The 25,577-nt window shown below is 37.4% G+C and overlaps 1 protein-coding gene across 1 annotated transcript in view; it reads right to left on the bottom strand.

The window, feature by feature from the left end:
• Tbc1d32 (TBC1 domain family member 32) overlaps window positions 1–25,577 on the bottom strand; it is a 194,725-nt gene that overhangs the window by 4,111 nt on the left and 165,037 nt on the right. Inside the window, exons 31-32 of the mRNA XM_028772606.1 lie at window positions 18,033–18,173; window positions 5,356–5,544 (exon numbers count right to left, since the gene is read on the bottom strand). Coding sequence (XP_028628439.1) covers window positions 5,356–5,544; window positions 18,033–18,173 — 330 coding nt within the window. The remainder of the gene's footprint in view (window positions 1–5,355; window positions 5,545–18,032; window positions 18,174–25,577) is intronic.

The raw sequence follows: 25,577 nt of genomic DNA, 5'->3' as shown, positions 1-25,577 counted from the left end.
TCTCTCTCTCTCTCTCTCTCTCTCTCTCTCTCTCTCTCTCTCTCTCTGCTTTTATGAACACTTCTCCCCCAGAGATCTTTATAAGGTTTTTCATTTACGACATACAGGGCTCTTCTTATCCCTTTGAGTATCTCAAACAATGTCTGAAGGACAGAGCACGTCAGTGTCCTTCAGTAAGAAGTATAATGTCAGAAATATTAGTCTACTTAGACTGTTTTTCCCAGAAGAATTTATAAACCATGTAAAGCATGGACACTGTATCATGTGACTACTACAGTGCTTGGGATACTGCTACACTGTAAGTATTGGAATAAGTTAAAGAATAAATAGATAATACCTCTACAATCCTCTGTCCATGCCTCATAGTCAAATAAGCATTTAAAGCATCAATGTTGCTCATGACAGTGTCATCTGACAGTCTTGAAATGGCTGGAATACCCTGCCCTGAGCACATCAGACAGAGGGAGAGGTGAGGGTGATACAGCATGGTTACTGACTTGAGCTTTTGCTCCTCAACTCCTTGTCAAGAATGTAAGGGAACTACCTATAGCAGATACTAAGACGTCATGGTCTTTTCTCACAGATCCTCAGGGATATGCCTATGAGGAAAGGCAAATTATACCTATACTTTTAAAAGTACTTTGTATTTATTATAATTTCCAAAGATTTTTCAGCAACCACAAGGTCATTTGGCTTAATATTTTGATTTACTTGACATAGACATAAGGTACAAAAAGTTCATTGTGCTGACATGGGCTACCTTCCTTGGTTTTATGATTTTATGATTGAGTCTATTCACTCCCAAACATTTGATTATTTGTGATTGTAAGGTTATAGTGACTTTAAAGTAGTAATTTTAAAAAAGTAATTTATAAAGGAAAAGGTTTAAGTGGAAGATAGTTGACTTACTAAAACTGTAAAATTTAACAATTACTTAAATGATTTGCAATAATACCAAATCTGATAAAAGCATTTAAGAAGTGTTTTGTTCAGCTGAAATATTTATTATGAAAAATATCTGCCCAAGGATCTATGGAGATGAATCAGTGGACAAAGGCACTTGCTAACATGATGAGAGAGGCATAAAGAATGTGTTTTCAAGTGACAGAGAGTGATGTAGCCAACATCTGAAAATACAGCTGATGCTATACTAGGCCTGCTTTATTTATTCCCTGGGATGAACTCTGTTAATAATAGGTGTACTTTTGTCTTCTAAAGCTTAGCATTTAATCAGTTTTCCTCTGTCTAATCTCCATTTTCTACTCTGTCATTACCTTCTGATAACAGCAGCTGCAATAGCCATCAACAAAAATTCCCTCTCAACAATTTACTGATTGGGCTGAAATCAATCTGATTTTTCTCATAATTATAAATTAATTTTCTATAATATGCAGGATTCACTGGAGGGATTTTAATTAAGCATTCTGAACTTTTCCCAGCCTGGTTTCCAGTGGAAGGCAGTCTTCCCCTCGGCCTGGCATTTGGGTGAGGTTTGTCCCCCGGGTGCATAGACAGATGAATGCTAACAATTTCTGCCAGCCTATAAGCATGTGGGAGGGAAAGTAACAGGCCAAGCCAGTCCTTGAGACATCAGACTTTTCCTGTAGAACCCTACAAACAAAGCTTCTATGAATTTATGTGTATAGATATGAAAAGTTTACAATGAATCTATATGTATTGATATATCTTTTAATAGTCTTGTTATATAAAAGTCCACTAATCAAAATTTTCTGAAATAAAAATGGTTTGGATTTTCTAGTTCGCTAAAACATTTTAGAAATGTACAATTTCTAAAATTAATTTTGTTGAATGCTTTTCTCTCTGGAACTGTGGTAGCCACAGACTTTCAGTGGCTGCTGAAGATAAAAACAATTTTTCAGATTTCCTAGCAACCCAAGGAGAAAAATGAATAATTAAGAATTAAAATACATGACTAAATAAGCAAATATGTCACACCTAGTCTCAGGTTTAAGCTTGGGTGTTTCATTATAGCTTCAAAATGTATTTCACTAAAGTGTGAGGATAACACTCTATTCTAGTAGTCAGGTCACATTCTGCTGTTTTCTATAAGGATACTGTACAAAAAAAAACAAAAACAAAAAAAACAAAACAAACAAACAAAAACAGGCCAGGCTTGGTGGTGCATGTCTTTAATCTCTTAGCACTCAAGGCCAGACTGATCTATATAGCCAGTTCTATGTTGGCCAGGACTAAGTAGTATGGCACTTTCTTTAAAAAATGAATAAAATTAAAAAGTTTAAAAAATCAAAGCAAAAACAAAACGTAGACATTAGCTTCTATCAGGCCATATCCATGACATTTTCTACTCTGATATCTTAATGGTATAATGAGAACAGGAAAATCAAGTATCCATTCAACCCCATCCAACTGCATTCTCCATACAACTCCAGTGCTCCCTCAGTGAACTGGGGCTGACAATTAGTGGTGCTCCCCACTGACTAATTTAAGCCACCTCTACTTGTCTTTCCTGTTCAGTGACTCAGAACACTAAACACTCTTCAGTGGGCTGTCAGAACTGCAGGCAAGGGATCTAGACCCTCAATGGTCTGATTTAAAATCCTGAGCCTAACCTAAAGTGAATAGCAATGGGCTGATACTGTCTCTATGGAACACATCTCACACAGACTTTCACTGGCAAAGCAGGCTTGGTCATGACACTTTCTCATTTTCAATCAATATGTGCAACTTAAATTGGGAAAAGAGGCGCATATCTAGTTTTCTAGAGGTTCTCAGGAGAGCTGGTAATGACTGAAGGGTTAGTAAACACAACGGAGGTTTTCAGTCCTCTAAACACCAATTTACTTATGTCATAGTAACTGAAACTCAGGATGTCTCTAACAGTCAAATGCTCGTTCCAGCTATTTTCTATGCAACGAATCATCATCTTTTTATTCCTTAATGAAATTCTTAATGAAATTTCTATGCATGTATTTCTGTGTGCCTGTGTAAAACAATGCCTGTGTCAGAGGGCAATGGCAGGAGTCAGTTCTCTCCTACCATGAGGGTTTCCTGGGGAGTTGGGGGGCAAACTTGGGTTTCTAGTTGCCATTACACTGAGCCATCTCTTTACTCTCTTGTTAGATTTCATAGATTAAACATGAATTATTTAAAAAAGAAAAGTTTATTAGTTCAACCTTTTTCCTCTCAGAAGTAGTATCAGCAGACGGACAAACCAAGGACAAAAATGATGGAGTTGTCAATCTAAGGGACATTATCATAGCTCTGGCCTCTCACGGTTTGGAGAAATGTTGATATGTGTTTTCTCCAATTCAGCAAGTCTATGCTGCATGTTTCTATATGTGACTACATGCAGCTAACTGAAAAGTTTTGCACATATGGTCACATAGTTTGCAAACAAGATACTACTATAGGTTTTAATGGAGGCTAAATAGTATATACCCATATGTATGTATTCAAGTAAACTACACCAAAATTTCCTGCAAGGAAAAAGTGTGTGTGGGGGGGGAGGATTTGAGAACCACACGTGGAAAGTTAAACAAGAATAAAATCACAGAATCCTCCAGAAAATCTTTTCCCAGTCTCTCAGAAAACTGCAAATAAAAGAATTTAAAAGAAGGTCAGCTCTAGGACACAGGCTGAAGTTAATTCCATCCCAACAGGTCTTAGCTTAGATTTAACCAACTCAATTCAAATTCTAGTCATTTAAATAGGAATTAGAAGATAAACTTTCCACATGATTTAAACCCTTTAGGTTAAACTGACAGCACTGCACCCAGCACACAATGGAGTTTATTGGTCATTATTTTTAAACCCTATTAAAACTTTTCTTGGCATCTGACCAAAGATGACATTGCAGTAGTCACCAATGTTAACCAGAAAAAGATGATACTGCAGATGTTGCAGAATATGTGATCACACTGTGAACCTCAAGATTGTGTTACTTTCTGGAAAAAACTTGTTTGTTGTTGTGGTATGGCTCAGCCCTAGCACACACCTTTAATTCAATAGCTTTCTGTTTATTGTAAACAGGATTAAATAAAGTCAACCATAGGTCAAGAGGTGGAGCAAGCAACCAGTTGACAGGGAAAGAACACGGAAAAAACAATAGAATAAGAGGAAGATGGGAGGATGGATAGAGAGATGCACAGGAAGTAGAAGGGAGGGACATTCAATTTGAGGGGTTTTTGAGACAGTGTGGGGAAGGAGAGCTTCTTTTTTGGCATGTTGGCTGAGGAGGAAGGTCAGCTGCATGCTTTTTCTAACTCTGAATTAGCAGGCTTTCAGCTCAACATCTGGCTTTTGAGCCTTTACTGGTTAAATGGAATGTTTGAGGATATTCTTAAAAACAGCATTACTGTAGTCATTAACATTGACCAAAGTAAGATGCCACTACCATAGTCACCAACATTAACTAAGGACAGGTATGTAAAGGCATTCATCTAGCAGGGATGACAGTAGGAGATGAACAGCACCATAAACCTTGCCAAACTCAATGATGATTGCAACATTAAACAGTATGGTTTCTAACATCCCCAACAGTAACTCCATATAGCACTGTATTTACATATCATGCCTGCTTATCTCCCAAACTTCAAATACATTACATTGTGATTTAGGAGGTAAGCAAAATTATTTTGTTTAAAGACACTATCAAATATTGCATTCTTATGAGTGCTATGAAACAATATTTCATGAAAACATTATATAAAAATGGAAAAATCTGCAACATTAATTTTTAACAAGTATAAAAGTTTTGAACTAACAAACTGAGCATTCATTGATCAAACATGATGCAGCGATATTTTTCAGTTAGCTTGGTTAACTGAAGCTTTGGATCCATCTCTACTCTAACAGTATAGTGTTTAGGCAACTTAACTCCATCCTCATCTTGAAAATGAAGACAACCAGATCTACCACTCAGAGTAGATCTGGGAGGCAGGATCTTGATAACTTTTGGCAACTGTGGTGGTTTGATTGAGAATGGCTTTCATAGGCTCACATCATTGAATGATTGGTCCCTACTTGGCAGAACTGTTTGGGGAGGATTTAGAAAATATGGTCTTGCTGATGGAGGTGTCTTATTGTCCATTTCCAGTTAGCTCTCTCTGCTTCCTGCTTGTGGATAAAGATGTAAGCTCTCAGTTATTATCCCAGTGCCATTCCTACCTACTACTATGCTCCCTGCCATCATGGTCATTGACCCTAACTCTCTGAAACTGTGAGCCCCAAATTAAACGCTTTCTTCTATAAACTGTTGTGGTAATGGTGTTTTATCACAGCAACAGGAAAAAAAATGACTAAGACCACAATGAAGTATTCCAAATTAGTGATTGTTTTATAACAACTTTTTCCCTTAGACATGATCATACTCACTTTGAGAAAGACTTGCAGATCTTGAGTCTGAGTGTGCTGGAGAATGTCTCGCTGCAGATGTTTGAGAACGGCTATGCAGACATACACTTGATAATCAGGGCCAAGGACAACACAAGTAGCAATATAATGGCATATTTCTATCCAATCTAAGTAATTCCAAAAACACTGAGTTATCCACTGTAGGCAAATCTTAAAGAAAAGAAAGAAAAATGTTTAGTTAAAAGAAATTAAAAGCCACACTTGCTTATTAAAAAGTAGTAACCAGTAATATATAAAATGATTAAAGAGTCTTGCATTTAATTAAAATAGAAAGACTTTCTATCTAGTGACCTAAAAAAGTTATGTTTCTCTTGTTTGCTGCATGGGTAAGAAAATTCATGGTATCCTGATTCAGGAGCTAAGGACCTGATGCTGTCTGCCCTGTTCATGCTCCTGCTGGTATTCAAGCTCATCTGACATATTGTCTTCCTCTTACCCAAAACACCAGTCTGCCCTCCGATAACTAACACTATGAGGCTACCTGAGTTCAGAGATGTTAGTTTTTTCAACTCTCACCTGTAATTTCAGATGAGTAATTATGCAGATGGCAGACTGCAAAATTTTACATTAGTGCAAATGAACTCTTGCGGAATCAGAGAACAATTTAAGCCAAACACAATCAAAGTACATATAAATTGGGAGCTAATTAAAAAAACAAGATTTTTACAAAAAGACTTTCCTTTTTGACTCCTTAATTGATATATTATTGTTAATGTTATATGTCTTATTAAGAAGTGTATCCTTGTTGGAGTAGGTGTAGTCTTATTGGAGGAAGTGTGTCACTAGGGGTGGACTTTGAGCTTTCAGATGCTCAAGCCAACCCCAGTGTCACTCTCTCTTTCTATTGCCTGCTGATCCAGATAGAGAACTCTTAGCTACTTCTCCTGCACCATGTCCACCTGCATGTGACCATGCTTCCCACCATGATCATAATGGACTAAACCTCTAAACTGTAAGACAATTCCCAATTAAACGTTTTCCTTTATAAAAGTTGCTGTGGTCTTAGTGTATGCTCACAACAATAGAAGGTCCAACCAAGACACATATTAACCAAGCCCCACTAAATCAGCAAAGGCCTTAATGTTTAGTACCTCAGAATTTGACCTTATTTGGAACTAATGTCATTGTGAAGGTAGTTAAGTTCAAATAAATATCAGGGAAAGCCCTGATTCAGTGTGCCTTATGTTATTTTTATAGAAGGAGAAATGTGTACAAAATGTCAGACATGTCCCAAGGGAAGACATATGCAGAGAATAGCATCTCTGGATGTAGGCAGGGACTAAGTAATGCAGGCTCAAGGCCACAGGCTCCTTAGTTCCCAGGGCTAAGAGCAGAACCTGGTAAGAGAATGCATGAAGATATGGTGGCTTATCTCAACTTAACATGCGTATATCTGTATTAAGGATACAGATACCAGGTTTTTTTCTAACTCCATGTCCTTTAGGTTCGTAGTTACATTATTAGATGTTCACACATTTAAATAACATTCAGGATCATAAAGAAATAAGATCACTCACACGAAACACACACTGTACTGTAGTTTTCCTAAGAATGTTAATATTCTACTATATTTAAGCTTATGGCAAATGGCATTAAAATCTAACACAATATTATTTTAAATGAAGTAAATTATTTCTACTGGTATCCAGATTACAAGAAAAATCAAGAGATTGAAAATAAAAGTCAAAACAATTTATTATGGATACCCAAGGAAGTCAAAATAAGTGTGATTTCTAAATGATCAACTATTTTATTCAAAGACATTTTTAACAACTCTTCTAGCTTTACATTAATTGTTTCTATATGAGGAATTAGAAAAAAGAAAAAATAACATAAGAAAAAAGTGGTTTTAAAGCCAGGCATGGTGACATATACCTGAAATCTCAGATAAGGCAGGAGGATTGCTTCAAGTTAAGACCAGTGTGGATGACATAGGTAGACCCTGACGTGAGTGCTGCTCCTGAGTGATTTGAATACAGTGAATGTATCCACTACATCATTCCTAAGCTTCTTTATTTGATGATGGAGTTTTTCCACATGATGAAAGTTACAACTGTGAATGAATTACAATTGGCAAACATTTCCCCAAGCACAAACACTGATTGCAAACATGACCTTATTTTTGCTATCCATCTGGAAGATCTGTTTTCACTTCATAATTTTACATTTTTTAAAAAGTACTGTGTCATAAAACATGAAAGAGTTTTCTGTAGTCTTACTTTAAAATGGAAGTAGAAAGGGACAAACGAGGCTATGATGCTGATGGTGATGCTGATGGTGATGCTGACTGATATGATGCTGACTGATATGATGATAATGAATACCAAATGTGGCTTCATGCATTCTATGCAGGAGGGTCAGTCAACTTAACGTGTTGTCTGACACAATCATGTGTACTAATCAATGCTATGCAGCATGGTGTCCCCAAGGAAGAAGAGATAAAACATTAAAGATACAAGGTAGTTTAAAAACCAGAAAAGTGCAGAAAACACAGTAAGATAAGTTTGTTAGCAAAGGGTAAAATTGATGGAAAGTTAATTGGAATATGGTTTTACATTGCTTACTTAAAAAGAGAATGTACATTCCGATTGCTGTCTTCTTTGTAGTCTGCTACTCAGAGAAGACACTCCTATCAACAAATGTGTCTTTCTAACCACATGTAGTTTGGTGTATGGCAGTAGAGCCTACCGTTTTCACTCAAGAGATCTGTATGTTTCATTTACCATGGTTCCCACAAAACCTTTACTAACTAGCCAATCCCATGCGCTAAAAATCACAGCTTCAAAAATCACTGATCCTAATTAGATCAAAAAGAGTAAGATTCAAACAGTAAAATCTATACTCGAATAATGACTTAATCATAGGTACCCATTTAGTTACTAATGCTTGTGTTTATATTTTACAATTAGTAATAAGGTGGTACATAATCAGCAGTCAGTGATAGGCACTTAAGACAAGAGATGGGACCCGAGCACAGAGCAGATCCCAGGCGGCAGCTCTGTGCCCAACCTCACAAAACCCAGAGGAAGAGGGTCTCCCAGGAGCTCTAACCCGGGCAGTATCTCAGGTAAGGAGACAGCAACAACCACCCCAAACAGGGAGTAACTGGGACCCACTGGGACCCAGGAATTCACTCCTGGCCTGGAGCGCAGATTCCTTCCGGTCTGGGCCCGAGCACTCAGCAGATCCCTGGAGACATCTCTGCATCAAATCTCACAGAACCCAGAGGAAGCCGGGCTCTCAGGAGCTCTAACCCGAGCAGTATCCTAGGTAAAGAGGCAGCAACACTTGCCCCAAACAGGGAATACTACCAGGACCCACAGGGACCCAGGAATTTACCCCAGACCCAGAGCGATGGTTCCTTCTGGTCTCCACCTGAGCACTGAGCAGATCTTGGGCCTCAGCTCTAACCCCAGCAGCAAAACCCATCCCAAATAGTTCTGACACAACCTAGATAATAAGAAAGACAGGCTCCAGTCAGAGACATCACTGATAGCACCAAGGAGATCCAGATGGCAAAAGGCAAGTGCAAGAACATAAGCATCAGCAACCGAAGGTACTTGGCATCATTAGAACCTAGTTCTCCCACATTAGAAAGTCCTGAACTCCCCATATCACCAGGAAAGCAAGAGCAAGATCTAAAATCACTTTTAATGATGAAGATAGAGGACTTTAAGAAGGATATAAATAACACTCTCAAAGGATTTGAGGAGAACACAGGTAAACAGGTAGAAGCCCTTAAAGAGGAAATACAAAATTCCCTTAAAGAATTAAAGAGAACACAACCAAGCAGGTGAAGGAAGTGAACAAAACCATCTAGGACATAAAAATGGAAGTAGAAACAATAAAGAAATCACAAAGGGAGACTACCCTGGAGATAGAAAACCTAGAAAAGAAATCAGGAGTCATAGACACAAGCAACACCAACAGAATACAAGAGATAGAAGAGAGAATCTGAGGTGCAGAAGATACCATTGAAAATATTGACACAACTCTCAAAGAAAATTCAAAATGCAAAAAGTTCTTAACATAAAACATCCAGGAAATCCAGGACACAATGAGAAGACCAAATCTAAGGAATAGGTATAGATGAGAGTGAAGATTCCCAACTTAAAGGACCAATAAATATCTTCAACAAAATTATACAAGAAAATTTCCCAACTGAAGGAATGAGATGCCCAAAATCATATAAGAAGCCTACAGAACACCAAATAGACTAGATCAGAAAAGAAATACCTCCCATCACATAATAATGAAAACATAAAATGCACAAAACAAAGAAAGAATTTTAAAAGCAGTAAGGGAAATAGGCCAAGTAACATATAAAGGCAGAACTATAAGAATTATACCTGACTTCTCACCAGATACTATAAAAGCCAGAAGATCTTGGACAGATGTCATATAGACCCTAAGGGAACATAAATGCCAGCCCAGGCTACTATACCCAGCAAAACTCTCAATTACCATAGATGGAGAAACCAAGATACTCCATGACAAACCCAAATTTACACAATATCTTTCCACAAACCCAGCACTATAAAGGAAAATAGCAGGAAAGCTCCAACACAAGGAGGGCAATTATACCCTAGAAAGAGCAAGAAAATAATCTTCTTCCAAGAAACCCAAAAGAAGATAACCACACAAACAATGCCTCTACTATTAGCAAAAATAGCAGGAAGCAACAATCCTCTCTCCTTAATATCTCTTAACATCAATGGACTCAATTCCCTAATAAAAAGGCATAGGCTAACGGGCTAGATACGCAAACAGGGCCCAGCTTTTTGCTGCATACAGGAAACCCACCTCAGTGACAAAGACTGACACTACCTTAGAGTAAAGGGTTGGAGAACAATTTTTCAAGCAAATGGCCCTAAAAAACAAGCTGGAGTAGCCATTCTAATATCAAATAAAATTGACTTTCAACTTAAAGCTATCAAGAAAAATAAGGAAAGACATTTCATACTTGTCAAAGGAAAAGTCAACCAACATGAACTCTCAATTCTGAATATCTATGCACGAAATGCAAGAGCACCCACTTTCATAAAAGAAACCTTACTAAAGGTCAAAGCACACATTGCACCTCACACAATAATAGTGGGGGACTTCAACAACCCACTCTCAGCAATGGATAGATCATGGAAACAGAAAATAAACAGAGATACAGTGAAACTAACAGAAGTTATGAACCAAATGGACTTAACAGATATCCATAGAACATTTCACCCTAAAGAAAAAAAAGATACCTTTTTTTCAGCACCTCATGGTACCTTCTCCAAAATAGATCATATAACTGGTCACAAAACAGGACTCAACAGATAGAAAACAACTGAAATAACCCCATTCATCTTATCAGATCACCATGGTCTAAGGATGGTCTTCAATAACAACAAAGCCAATGGAAAGCCCACATTCACATGGAAACTGAACAACACCCTACTCATTGATAATCTGGTCAGGGAAGAAATAAAGAAAGAAATTAAAGACTTTTTAGAATTTAATGAAAATAATGACACATCATACCAAAACCTATGGGATACAATGAAAGCAGTGCTAAGAGGAAAACTCATAGCTCTAAGTGCCTACAAAAAAAAACTGGAGAGTGCATACACTAGCAGGTTGACAATGTACCTGAAAGCCCTAGAACTAAAAGAAGCTAATACACCCAAGAGGAGTAGACGGCAGGAAGTAATCAAACTCAGGGGTGAAATCAACCAAGAAGAAACAAAAAGAACTATACAAAGAATCAATAAAACCAGGATAAACCCTTAGCCAGACTAATCAGAGGGCAGAGAGATAGTATCCAAATTAATAAAATCAGAACTGAAAAGGGAGACATAACAACAGAAACCAAGGAAATTCAAAAAAATCATCAGATCCTACTACAAAAGCCTATACTCAACAAAATTGGAAAATCTGGATGAAATGGACAATTTTCTAGACAAATACCAGTTACCAATGTTAAATCAGGATCAGATAAACCATCTAAACAGTCCCATAACCCTGAAAGAAATAGAACCAGTCATTAAAAGTCTCCCTACCAAAAAAAGTCCGGGACCAGACAGTTTTAGTACAGAATTCTATCAGACCTTCAAGGAATACCTAATACCAATTCTCTTCAAACTATTCCACAAAATAGAAACAGAAAGAACACTACCCAATTCATTCTATGAAGCCATAATCACTTTCTTACCTAAATCTCACAAAGTCCCAACAAACAAAAAGAACTTCAGATCAATCTCTCTTATGAACATCGATGCAAAAATACTCAATAAAATTCTCATGAAGTGAATCAAAGAACACATCAAAACAATTATCCATCATGATCAAGTAGGCTTTATCCCAGGAATGCAGGGTTGGATCAATATTCAAAAATCCATCAATGTAAACCACTATATAAACAAACTCAAAGAAAAAAAACACATGATCATCTCACTGAGATGCTGAGAAAGCATTTGATAAAATTCAACACCCCTTCATGATAAAAGTCTTGGAAAGATCAGGAATTCAAGGCCCATACCTAAATATCGTAAAAGCAATATACAGGAAACTAGTAGCCAACAACAAACTAAATGGAGAGAAACTTCAAGCAATCCCACTAAAATGAGGGACTAAACAAGGCTGCCCACTCTCCCCCTATCTATTCAATATAGTACTGGAAGTCCTAGCCAGAGCAATTAGGCAATACAAAGAGGTCAACGGGATACAAATTGGAAAGGAAGAAGTCAAAATTTCACTATTTGCAGATGTTATGATAGTATACTTAAGTGACCCCAAAACTTCCACCAGAGAACTCCTAAACCTGATAAACAACTTTAGCAAAGTGGCTGGATATAAAATTAACTCAAGCAAATCAGTAGCCTTCCTCTACATGAAAGATAAACAGACTGAGAAATAAATTATGGAAATGACACCCTTCACAATAGTCACAAATAATACAACATACCTGGGTGTGAATCTAACCAAGCAAGTAAAAGACATGTATGACAAGAACTTCAAGTCTCTGAAGAAAGAAATCAAAACAGATCTCAGAAGATAGAAAGATCTCCCATGCTCATGGATTGGAAGGATTAATATAGTAAAAATGGCTATCTTGTTGAAAGCAATCTACAGATTTAATGCAACCCCCATCAAAATTCCCACTCAATTCTTCACAGAGATAGAAGAGCAATCTTAAAATTCATTTGGAATAACAAAAAACCCAGGATAGCGAAACCTACTCTCAGCAATAAAAGAACTTCTGGGGGAATCACCATCCCTGATATCAAGCTGTACTATAAATCAAGAGTGATAAAACCTGCACTGTATTGGAACAGAGACAGGCAGGAGGATCAATGGAATAAAATAGAAGATCCAGAAATGAACCCTCATACCTATGGTCACTTGATCTTTGACAAAGGAGCTAAAACCATCCAGTGGAAAAAAGACAGCATTTTTAACAAATGGTGCTGGTCCAACTGGAGGTCAGCTTGTAAAAGAATGCAAATTGATCCATGCTTATCTCCTTGTACAAAATTCAATTCCAAGTGGATCAAGGACCGCCACATAAAACCTGCTACACAGAATCTAACAAAAGAGAAATTGGGTAAAAGCCTTGAACACATGGGCACAGGAGAAAAGTTCCTGAACAGAATACCAATGGCTTATGCTCTAAGATGAAGAATTGACAAATGGGACCTCATAAAACTGCAAAGCTTCTGTAAAGCAAAGGACACAGTCAATAGGATACAGCAGCAACCAACAGATTGGGAAAAGATCTTCACCAACCCTACATCTGATAGAGGGCTAATATCCAAAGTATACAAAGAACTGAAGAAAGTAGACTCTAGACAATCAAATAACCCTATTTAAAAAAATGGGGCTCAGAGCTGAACAAAGAATTCTCAACTGAGGAAGCTCGAATGGTTGAGAAGCACCTAAAGAAGTGTTCAGCATCCCTAGTCATCAGGGAAATGCAAATGAAAACAACACTGAGATTCCACCTCACACCGTTCAGAATGGCTAAGATCAAAAACACAGGTGACAGCAGATGTTGGCGAGGATGTGGAGAAAGAGGAACTCTCCTCCACTGTTGGTGGGATTGTAAGCTGGTACAAACACTATGGAAAGCAGTCTGGCGGTACCTCAGAAAATTGAACATATTGTTACCTGAGGACCCAGCTATACCACTCCTGGGCATATAACCAAAGGATGTTTGAAAATACAACAGGGACACATGCTCTGCTATGTTCATAGCAGCCTTATTTATAATAGCCAGAAGTTGGAAAGAACCCAAATGTACTTCAACAGAAGAATGGATGCAGAAAATGTGGTACATTTATAAAATGGAGTACTACTCAGCTATTAAAAACAATGAGTTCATGAAATTCTTAGGCAAACTGGATGGAGCTGAAAAATATCATCCTGAGTGAGGTGACCCAATCTCAAAAGAACACACATGGTATGCACCCACTGATAAGTGGATATTAGCCCAAAAGCTCACAATACCTAAGACACAACTCATAGACCACATGAAACTCAAGAAGAAGGAAGACCAATCTGTGGTTGCTTTGGTCCTTTTTAGAAGGAGTATCAAAAGATTCAACTAGAGCTCCCAGAATCTAAACCTCCAGCCAGAGAGCACAAGTGAGGGACTCATGTCTCCACCTGTATAGGGAATTGAGGGTGGCCTTGTCAGACATCAGTGGAAGTGGAGTGCCATGGTACCTGAAAGTTTGGATTCCCTAGTGTTGGGGAATTCAAGAGCAGGGAGATGGGACTGGGAGGATGTTCAGAGCACACTCTCATAAAAATAGGAGGAGGGAGTATGGAATAAGGGGTTTTCGGGGAAAATGTAAGAGGAGATAACATTGAAAGGCAAATATGTAAAATACTGAATAAAAAATACAGATAATGGGTCTGGAAAAAAACAGAAAACAAAAAAAAGAGTTTACTTATTTCAAATTATTTTCAAAAGTTTCTAGGAGATGTTAACTGGCTAAGATCTTATTTTAAGCTCTCCACAAAAGCATTTAAGTCTCTGTTTAATATTCTCAAGAGAGATGTAAATCCTAATTTCTTTCAACAATTAATTGACAAAAGAGATTACTCAATCTCACAAAAAGTAGGAGAAGCTATTATTAATTGATATATTATATAGTCTGATTAGTTGTTGGCTGTTCTATAACAGTCCTTTGATAAAAGAGATTATTAATATAGATTCATATTTCTTTAAATTGTGTCTTCATGACTCTCTGAGTGTGGAAGGAGCGGCTCTTGGCGCTTCTGCCCTGATTTTCTAAGAACTCTGAAAAATTGGCTTTAAAAACAAAAGAGGGGGAACGGTACCCCCCAGAAGGTGTCTCCCAAAATACTCTCCATCACGCCTTGTTCACTTTTAACTCTCTAAAACTGAAAGCTCATGGCAAATCTGCTGCTGACTGCCTCTGGCATCACCGGGACCAATAAAAACTATGCCACAGCTATTTGGAAGGACCCTCTTACCCTTAAAGGGAATGGCCCGGACCCAGTTCTCTTATGGGGCCAAGGATTGATATACCTGTTTGATACCACAGAAGGTACAGGTAAATGGCTACCAAAAAGATTAATGAAATAAATAGATACCCTCACAAAGCCAGGCCCAACTATAAATAAGATGAAGAACAATTGACATCTAGGGAAGAGAAATCTCCCTGAGAACTCCCTCCTTTTTTCTTTCCAAGTAAAAATGAATCACCCGTGATGTCTACTGTTAGAAGTTCTAATCCAGATGCTGGCCTCCAAACTTATACTACTCAGACCTTCGATGGGCCATGGACAAGAACATCAAACAGCTAGAGATTGATATCACTAATCTGAAGAAATTCCTCGTTTCGCTGTCTGAAGAGACCTCCAAAAATTGCAAAGGACTTTATTGGACTTGATTTACTCTTTTACAATAGAAAAGACTGTGTACAGCTCTTGACTGTGTACAGCCCTTGAAGAAGAATGTTGCCTTTACATAGACAAGATAGGGATGGTTAAAGATAACATGAAAAAAGTCAGAGAAGCCCCTGAGAAAAGACAGAGAGAGAAAGAGAAAGATGAGAGCTGGTATAAGAATTGGTTTTCAACCTCTCCATCCTCCCATCTTGAGACCATTAATTGAGTATTTTTTGCTTATTTCTTTTGGTCCCTGGGCCTTAAATAAGTTGACTAACTTTGTGCAACAACAGGTAAATAATTTGGTAGCAAAACTTATTTAGGCACATTATCATAAGTTAGCTATGGAGGACCACGAGACTCAAGAAGAGGTTGTTACTCTATCCAGGATGTCCCAAAAACCCATCTCCACGCAACCTAAAAGAGGGGACTTCTGCCCCTAGACCAAGCAGAGAGAGACCACCCAGAGCCCCCTCTGACTGGTGATCTGAATTCTTGCTTAGGCTGCGAGATTAAGCACTGCAAGGAAATATAAATAGAAGTTAAAAATATCTTACTGGGTTCCTTGAGGGACAAGCCTGACTGCATAGGGGTTGATGTCAAAAGTATCCCCTCTCCAGGAAAAAGATCAGGATGGGTATGGCCGACGACTTCACTGGACAACGACAGGGGAACCGGAGACATTGCAAAGTCCTCTTCAATTACTGGAGGTCAGGCCTCTATCCCTGCCTTCACAAGATTAGAAACGCCACAGCCCTTCTATACTTAGAGAAGGGAGGAGATGTCAGGGGCAGCCCTGCTTATACACTGAAGGCCTAAAAGCAGCCATAGGCCTAAAATCATCAATAGGCCCGTCATACATGTATACTAATACCAAGTCTTGGGTCTCTGTGGAAAAACATTGAAACAGATGGCTATAAGCTATTGTAAACAGGCAGCTTTTGTGGAAATTTATCAGCCTGAGTAGTCATAGACCTTGTAAATAGGTAGCCTTGGCAGACAATACCAACTTAGATAAGGACAAGTGAATCATAGACAGAGTCATAGCGAACTGTCCCCCGAACCTTCACCTAGCCAATACCCTGTTCTGAAAGATATCTGTACTCCCCCTGAACACCCACGCTCTAGTGTCATCCCCTTCCCCACATCCTGCCTTTTTGTGTTTATAACCCCTGTGTGAATAAGTAAAAATTATGATTTGATTTAAAAAATAAATAAAAATAAAATTAAAAAAGGCAAGTGATTAGCTCACAGTGGGGGCTGTTACAGGCTCTTTATATTATTATTTTTGGCTTTTTATATTATTAAGAGAATAATATCACTGTTTAGAAATAACATTATTAAATAAATGGATTACTTATCAGCAGACTTCTCTTATGTTATTGTTTTGCTTACTTGTTAATTTTGAGACAATGTCTCACACTGTAATGGAGACTGGCCTAGAAGTAACTATGTATCACAGGCTGATCTCAAACTCATGGCAAATCCTGCTGCCTCACATGCTCAAAGGGTTAGGATTGTGTGTGTGAGTCACTGTGCTAGGGTTTTATGCAGTTATATATGAATAAAGCTATCTCAGACTTACAAGATACATAACAATTGATAGATGAGCATTTTTCTTTGGAATTAAATTGATAATAAGGTTGAACATTAAATTGATAATGTAGAATCCCCTATATTATAATTCCCCCTAATCTTTGGGAATCCATTTCTAAACTACAGTATATATACCAGGTACTAAAATGTACTAAGTTAACTGTATCAACCCTGCTTTTCAAAAGGAGGATAATAAGCAGTAACTCCTATCAGCACCGCTCTCAGAACAGACATTTAGAAGCTATAAAAGAATCAAGTGTTATGAATTATATTTAATATATTGTGCTTTTTAACTAACTTCATCCAAACATAGTTAAAATTTCTGTGATTCAAAGTTCAAGCAGATGTTTCATACACTAAACGCTAAAAATCGTCACAAAACATTATTCCTTCCCACTGAAGGGAAGCCCGTGTTATATTTGAATTTCCTAATAGCTTCACGGAACATAGAGCAAGCAGAACAACTCACAGAAGTACATGTGATGATGATGCGATACTTCATCAAGGGAAGTACAGATGCACAGGTCATGTCAAGAGGAGGTTCTGTCTGATGAAGAGGGAGATACCTCTAGCAGGGTAAGGGGAAAGGAATGAAAGTAGCTTACAGCAAAGGAAACATACACACATGCCACAGAGTGGATCCAATAAGCCACTGGTTAAGCTAAGGCTTACCATAGGAAAGCTGGCAGAATTCTACTTGGTCAACCTCAAACTTGATTAAAGGAAATGAAATTAAAAAGGATAAGCCAAGAGCAGAAAACTTTTCAGCAGTGATAGTGGATAACTTTTGGCAATGTGTAGTTATTCACTAATGACTGAGTAATTTCTTATCAATTTAAATATAATATAATTCATATAAATATAAAAACATAATAGAATATAAATAATACATAATATTAAACAACTACAATTTAGACTTATTTTTTGGTAATTTAATAAAAACAAAGAAATAAAGTATGTTAGTTAAAAGTTGGGAAAAAAGAAAAGTAATATATGTAACTATTTAATTAATATATATGTATCATTTACATTTATTCAATTAGGCTTTGTTAATTTAAATATAATTCCTATGTTTTAGGGGAAAGCATTTTTCTTTAAAGTCAGAGACCTGAGAGGTGAAGAACTGGTACTCTCCATTGGATTACCTGCGATGGAGCAAACCCAGACATGTGGAAAGCCGAAAACACAAGTGGCACCTCAGCTTTCAGCAGCATTTCAATGTAGTGAGCACTGCAAAAATATATGGGATGGATGCCGGTCTCTAGGGTATCAACAGGAAGGTACCTCTGCATGAGAGAGAAACAGAAAACATTAACTATATGGATTATTTAATAAAATCAAAGGTATACTTAGCTGAGCCTCTCTGCTTATGGCATGCTTTGCTGCTTTAAAATTTACATAGTCTATATAGATCAGTTGATAGCGTGCTTGCGTCAAATGCACAAAACCCCAAGTTTGGAACCCAGCACTACAATAAACCACATGTACTGGATGCTAATCTGTAAACCCACAAGTATCAGAAGGTCATCCTAGAGAAACAGAGGTTTGACGTCAACCAAGGCTTCTTGAGTCCTTACCTCGATAAAATGAGTTAAAACTTGAAAACAAATAAAATTTATGTGGTGGTATCATGAGCTATAACAATTATTATAAATATGTAAGTATCAGAGAGTTAAACACTGTGGAGTAATAAACCTCAATAAAAGTAAGGTTATACATCTTTTCAAAGCACAGGAATAAAAGTACTTTGTAATTCAGGAAACTTCAAAGCCTGCAGATGAGAAGGAGATGGAAAAATGAACAATAAACATGCAAATATGAGTAATGAATTGTGTATGTTAACCATGTCAACATGAGTGTACTGTTTAATAGTGCTGATCTCAGCCAATGAGTCCATGTTAAAAAGCTTTAGTCAGGCTAGGTGTAGCGGTGCACGCCTTTAATCTCAGCACTCAGGAGGCAGAGGCTGGCAGATCTTTCTAAGTTCAAGGCCAACCTGGTCTACAAAATGAGCTCCAGCATAGCCATGGCTACACAGGGAAATCCTGTCTTGAAGCAAGCAAACATAAGGTTTAGTCAGCTCTTCAGATTGTTTACCTAGTTCTGTTTCATTTTTTGACTTTAACTTATATCTGGACTTGAAAGGCATGCACACACTAAATTGTGTACCATTGAATACATGTACACACATGTACTATATACATGTACAAACAGGTACTTCAGCACTGTGCTTATAAAGCTAAGAACTCTAAAAATATACTTTTCAGGGTTGTGAATGTAGCACAGTGAAGAACTCTGGCCTAATACACATGAGGAGCCAAGTTCAATTCTCAGCTTTGATTTAAAAACAAATAGTTCTTAGGTGTAATTTATGATTATGAATGATCAAGAACATTTTATTTGTTATGACTAATGCATTTAATATCAACACAGAATCATTATTTATAACACTGCATGAAAAACTCAAAGATAGAATTGTCTCAAGAAACAATGTTTAATAGCAATTAGGTTAAGTACAGTTGACATTATGAAGAATACATAATTAAGAGTTGGCCAAAAGATGTGTATTTTTGTTTTAAGTTTATCTGATATTTAACTTTTCCCCCTAATCTTATTTAAAAAATTAAAAATAAAAAGTTCATGGTCTTAGATAAAACTAAACTCATAAACTTACATAAGGGCTAAACTATGTAGACAACACACACTTGTTGCTATGGTGCTTTGAGAATTTAGTTAGGTCTATGTAATGAAGTTTTTGAAATCACTACAGTGGTTTATAAGTGATTTTTTAGTTTTTGTTCCCTAGTACAAATGATTTTTATTCTTTAAAACTATGTAAACATATTTTCAGGAATAAATCAGTGTAAATAATGTGTGTTTTATGGCAGATTTTCTAAATCTTGCACATAAAAATGCTTCAATATTCATGAAGACATAGCATGTTCATAGTCATTTTTCTAGAGAGAACAAGAAGATTTTCTATTAGGTAATTACATATAATACAAAGCAAAAATTAATATTCACTAATTTACCTCTTGTCCAACACAAAATGTGTTTCACTGACTATTTATATAATGAGTAAATGTAACAAACATAAAAATCAAAGACTTCCTTACATGTCTGTGTTTTGAATGTGAACTTACTAATTTTGTATAATATGTTCAGAGACACTATGAAAACTGAACACACTGAACTGATTCTTAGACAGCATCTTTCTATGCTGGGGCAGAAATACCTTTTGAACAGGTCTACAAAGAGATAAAGACAGTAGACATTAATTACACTGTCAGAGAAACAAACCATTATCATGGAATGGAGTCCCAGAGATAAGTGTTCCTCTGTTCTCATAAATCATACACTGCCAAAAGAACCTTATGTCACACGTTTGATAACCAACCTGTTCCTGATACCAAACCTTGTATTTGTACTGTTGACTAAGTAGCATGATTCTAATGACTGTGGTTATTATTACTGTAAACTCCTTTAGGATTTAAAACCTCTCGCTTGTCCATTATTTGAGTATCATAGCTCCAATATATGGTAAATTGTATTCATAATGCCGGAACAATAGCAACAGATGGGCAATATAAACATAACAAGGGGAATTGTGAACCACCAAATTATAATCTACAGCTTTAGAATTTTGTATATTTTGTTCAACTATAATATGCTGAAATTATTATCAACTCATCTTCAGAGAACATAAAAGCTAATGACATTTAAGGTCAAATAAATATTGGAACAGGCTAGTTAAAAAAAAACCAGTTAAGTCAAGGGCTTAGAAGTTAGTAGTAGTCTATGATAAGATATGAAACAAAGCCTTATAAAATGACTTTAGAATATTATTTGCTAATGGTAAAAATAAAAGATATTCCCTTAAAAATAGAGCAGAGTAGTCTTACTTTTTTATTTTCACCTTAGGTGATTATGTTGTTTTATTCCTGAAACTATGAAAAAATGAGTTCTGTGTTACAATAAAAATTAGGAGAGAGGAGGGCTGCAACTGGGATGTAAAGTGGTTTTTTTTTTTTTTAGTGTGCTTTTATTTGATTACAGTTTGGTGAGGTTTTTGGGTTGTGGGGATAGTGTTTTGTTTTCTCGGTTTGGAGGGGTTGTTGTTGTATTGTGTGTTTGTTTGAGAAAGAACTTAAACTTAGTGGCAAGGGAGAGGGGCGGGATCTGGAACGAGTTGGGAGAGAAAAAGATCAAAATATATTTAAATTAATTTTTTTTATAATTTATTTTTTCTCAAATCGTAATTCATTCACACAGGGGTTATAAACACAGAAAGGCAGGATGTGGGCAAGGAAATGACAATGGAGTGTGGGTGTTCAGGGGGAATACAAATATCTTCAGAACCGGGTATCAGCTGGGTGAAGGTTCAGGGAACAAGTCACTATGACTCTGCCTATTATTCGCTTGTCCTTATCTAAGTTGGTATTGTCTGCCAAGGCTACCTATTTACAAGGTCTATGATTACTCAGGCTTGTAAATTTCCACAAAAGCTGCCTGTTTACATTAGCTTATAGCCATCTGTTTCAATGTTTTTCCACTGAGACACAAGACTTGGTGTTAGTATACATGTATGACAGGCCTATTGCTGATTTTAGGCCTATGGCTGATTGTAGGCCTACAGTGTGTAAGCAGGGCTGCCCCTGACATCTCCTCCCTTCTCTAAGTATAGAAGGGATATGGCAATTCTAAACTTGCGAAGGTGGGGATAAAGGCCTGACCTCCAGTACTTGAAGGGGACCTTGTAATGGCTCCAGTCCCCCTGTCATTCTCCAGTGAGGCATGAGGGCCATACCTGTCCCGATGTCTTTTTGCTGGAGAGGGGATACTTTTGACATCAACCCCTATGCAGTCAGGCTTGTCCCTCAGGGAACCCAGATAGATATTTTTATCTTTTATTTATATTCCCTTGCAGTGCTTAGCCTCGCAGCCTAAGCAAGAATTCAGATCACCTGTCAGAGGGGGTTCAGGGTGGCCTCTCTCTGCTTGGTTTAGGGGCAGAAGTCCCTTGGTTTAGGGTGGAGATGGGTTTTAGAAACACGCTGTATAAAGTAACAACCTCATCTTGAGTCTCGTGGTCCTCCATAGCTAACTTATGATAATGTATCTGAATAGGTTTTGCTACCAAATTATTTATCTGTTGTATCACAGAGTTAGTCTGCCTATTTGAGGGCCAGGGACCAGCAGAAAAAAGCAAAAAGAACCCAAATAATGGTCCCAAGATGGGAGGAAATAGGGTTGACAACCTTGGAGAGGCTGAAAACCAATTCTTGTACCAGCATTCATTTGTTTCTTTCTCTGATTTTTCTTAGGGCCTTCACTACCTATTTCATGCTCTCTTTAACCCTCCTTGTCTTGTCTATGTAAAGGCAACCTTCTTCTTTAAGGGTTGTACACAGTCAAGAGTTGTACACAGCCTTTTCTATTGTAATAGAGTAAATCAAGTCCAATGAGGATCTTTGCAATTTTTGGAGGTCTCTTCAGACAGCGAAACGAGGGATTTCTTCAGATTAGTGATGTCAATCTCTAACTGTTTGATGTTCTTGTCCATGGCCCATCGAAGGTCTGAGTAGTATAAGTTCGGAGGCCAGCATCTGGATTAGAACTTCTAACAGCAGACATCACGGGTGATTCATTTTTACCTGGGATGCTGCCTGAGTTAAAGCTCCTGGGAGTCCCTCTTTCTCTCGGTTTTCTGGGGTTGGGTACAGAGCTGCCGCCTGTGACCTGCTCTATGATCGGGCCTAGACCTGTAAAGTGATTTTTTAAGAAATAAAATGAAAAAATATTTAAAAAATTAAGTAGAAAGATTGTACTGGAAAAATTTGAAAGTTAGCAATCCAACAGAGACGGAGCCAGTGTAGTTCACTCCACTCCTGATCTGAGTCTCTACAGGCAGAGAGCCAGCCAAGCTTTGCAGTAATACTGTTTGCTAACTTGTACACAGTGGGAAGGATGGCAAAGAAAATGGAAAGATTTCTCAGCACTTCGATAGCGTGATACCATAAAACATGAACGTTTCACAAGCAAACACATTGTATGTGGCTCACTTTTGCGGTTGCCCCACAGATGGCTTATAGGCTCATCCTCATGATGTTCCTGGCATTGTAGATATGTTTAAATTTCATTCGAATATTTAACACTGTAAGTTTTTTAACAGTGAGCACTTAACGGGAGCAAACGCAGGCCATGTACATGTCTATTAGACAGCTGTCCACTACCTTCCTGTTGGACTATATCGCTTCATCTGATTACTACTTTAGGTTGGCTTAACATCAGTGGAGTTCTGTTTGTAAATGCACATAAAGTAATGTCTTTTATTTTAACTGGATTGTTGTTCTTTTCATACCTATTACTAACAGATGGCAAGCACAATATTTCGCTTGATTTTCTATGAAATTCCCTGAAGGTTTATTGTATTATAATTTACATTTTTTTCTTATAATAACAGAAGATAATTTAAGTTGATTCTTCTAATCTAAATAACCTTAAAGGCTAAAATGTTTTAATTATTTTAAACTAATGAGTAGTATAGCTACACTTTATAAAACTCTGAGAGGTTCTTACTGTTTTCACTAACAATTAAGTCTCATTATTTCTTATCTTGTTTACGTTAGGCTTATTTTAAAAACTTTTTTTTTAGGCTAGGAAGTGATAGCACTTAATCCCAGCACTTTGAAGACAGAGGCAGGAGAATCTCTGATTTCAAGGCCAGCATGGTCTACAGGGTGAGTTACAGAACAGCTAGGGATAACACAGAACTCTCTCTCTCTCCAAAAATCAAAAAAAAATTTTTTTTGATCTAATTTGTTTATATCATTCATAAGAAGGGAGATGATCAAGTATTTTTTCAGTATTTTTTTCTAAAATCATAAAAATCTACTGTCCCAAACATGATCCGATTTAAATAACCATTCATATTCAACGTGTTTATAGAGTAGTCAAAAGAGTCTCTAACTTTTGAACAAAGGGGGCTGTGTCAGTGAAGAAAGGGGAAACCTGTCTTCTTAGGGTTAGCAGCAAAGCATATAGATGAGAGATATAGTAGAAAGTAAACAATATATTAGCACATGATGAATGTTAAAACAATGAGAAGAAGAAAAGTAAGATTAGAGACAATTATTCAGATTGTAATTTTTCTTATTTCCTTTGGCGGTATATGTACTGTATGTGTGTGTGTGTGTGTGTGTGTGTGTGTGTGTGTGTTACTTTTGCTTTTTATCCTATCCTGTCTCGCTCCTATCCTATCTCCTCTCACAACTATCAGGCCATCTTCCCTTCAAGTTTCACACTCCCACCTTTGTTTTATTTTGCGACTCACTGAATTTAACCAGGGCAGTCTGTGTGACCCAGGATATGGAACCCATGTTCACTAATGGATAAGCTACTGATGACAATGGCTGCCCCTTCCCTAGCATCAACTCATGGCCAATAGGAGACATAGGACCTCAGAAGCTCCTCCTTGATCCAAGGTTGACTGATGATAGGTTAAGTCTTGCACAGGCCCAGTAAAGGCAATTCTAGTTGCCACAAGATCCTGACAGCAAGGGCAGCATTGTGGACTGAAGACTGCATGCTCTTCTGTCTCTTGGCTCGTCCATTCTTTCTAGCCACTGTACCATAACCTTTTCTGAGCCTTAAAGGGAAGTAGCCTAAATGTCTTGCTTAGGGTTAACCTACAACCATCACTCATTCTCAGGCATGATAAGTGGCTATGAGTCCCTTTATTAACCACCATTCCTGGCAAAGAGGGGATCCTCTGATTAGACTAAAAGTAGCATTTTTTTTTTTACAGTTTAACATATAGATTTAGAAATCCATTTTGTACCATATCACTTTAGTTAAGTAGCAGTTGTAAATCCCATGGCGACTAATACCTCCTAGTAAGCATGAAGTTTTGAACAGGTTTATAGTACTAGGTATGTATACTCCCCTGTGAGGCAGGTCTTGAGGCCAACAAGGGCAGTTGATAACCCTAATCACAGTTGGACCATTACTGCACACCAATGGCCACATCTTGATGGCTGGTTAAGATCCCTGATATCCCTGATCCACACCAGAAGCCTGCATTGCCCCTTCCAGGACTATGGAAGCTGTATGGGAAGAAGCTTCAGCTCACTTCCAGTCTGATTTCTCTGTGTCTTGCAATGGAGATAACTGGTATCTTCAGCACTAGGGTCATAGCAACTAGTTTTCGAGGCCAACCGAAAGGAATGACAATAGCTTTCACTGCTTTAGTAGTTTGTAGGGCTTCCCCGACCAACACAGGTTGATCTTTTTTTATTTTATTTTTTTGAGGTCCATGTCAAGCATATGAGTTTGAGCAAAAGAAGGCAGAGCAACACATTGTGTTACTAACAGCTAAGAAAGTGCCACAAAATGAAAGACTTTTTCATTTTCTGAGACTATAGAATATAATGGCACAGTGTTTGAGAAAATAGGGTAAAAAAATGTTTTATTTTGTAAACAATGACCTTTAAGCATTTCCCAGCTGATCAAAATCTTCCAAGTCATGGTAATAGTAAATACAGACTCAAATGCCCATTCCCCCAAGGAGCCAAAAACTCATATCAAAACAGACACCAAAATCCTAACTCCAGAAACTCGGGGCACATAAAAAAACAACAAAACAAACAGACACCCAAAAAACTCACAAAGCAATATGAAAACAAGACAGT

Source organism: Grammomys surdaster, unplaced genomic scaffold (genome assembly GCF_004785775.1).
Source record: "Grammomys surdaster isolate TR1022 unplaced genomic scaffold, NIH_TR_1.0 215, whole genome shotgun sequence".
Classification (NCBI taxonomy): domain Eukaryota; kingdom Metazoa; phylum Chordata; class Mammalia; order Rodentia; family Muridae; genus Grammomys; species Grammomys surdaster.
Note: the sequence above shows the minus strand (reverse complement) of the source record. Positions and strands in the feature narration are given on the sequence as shown.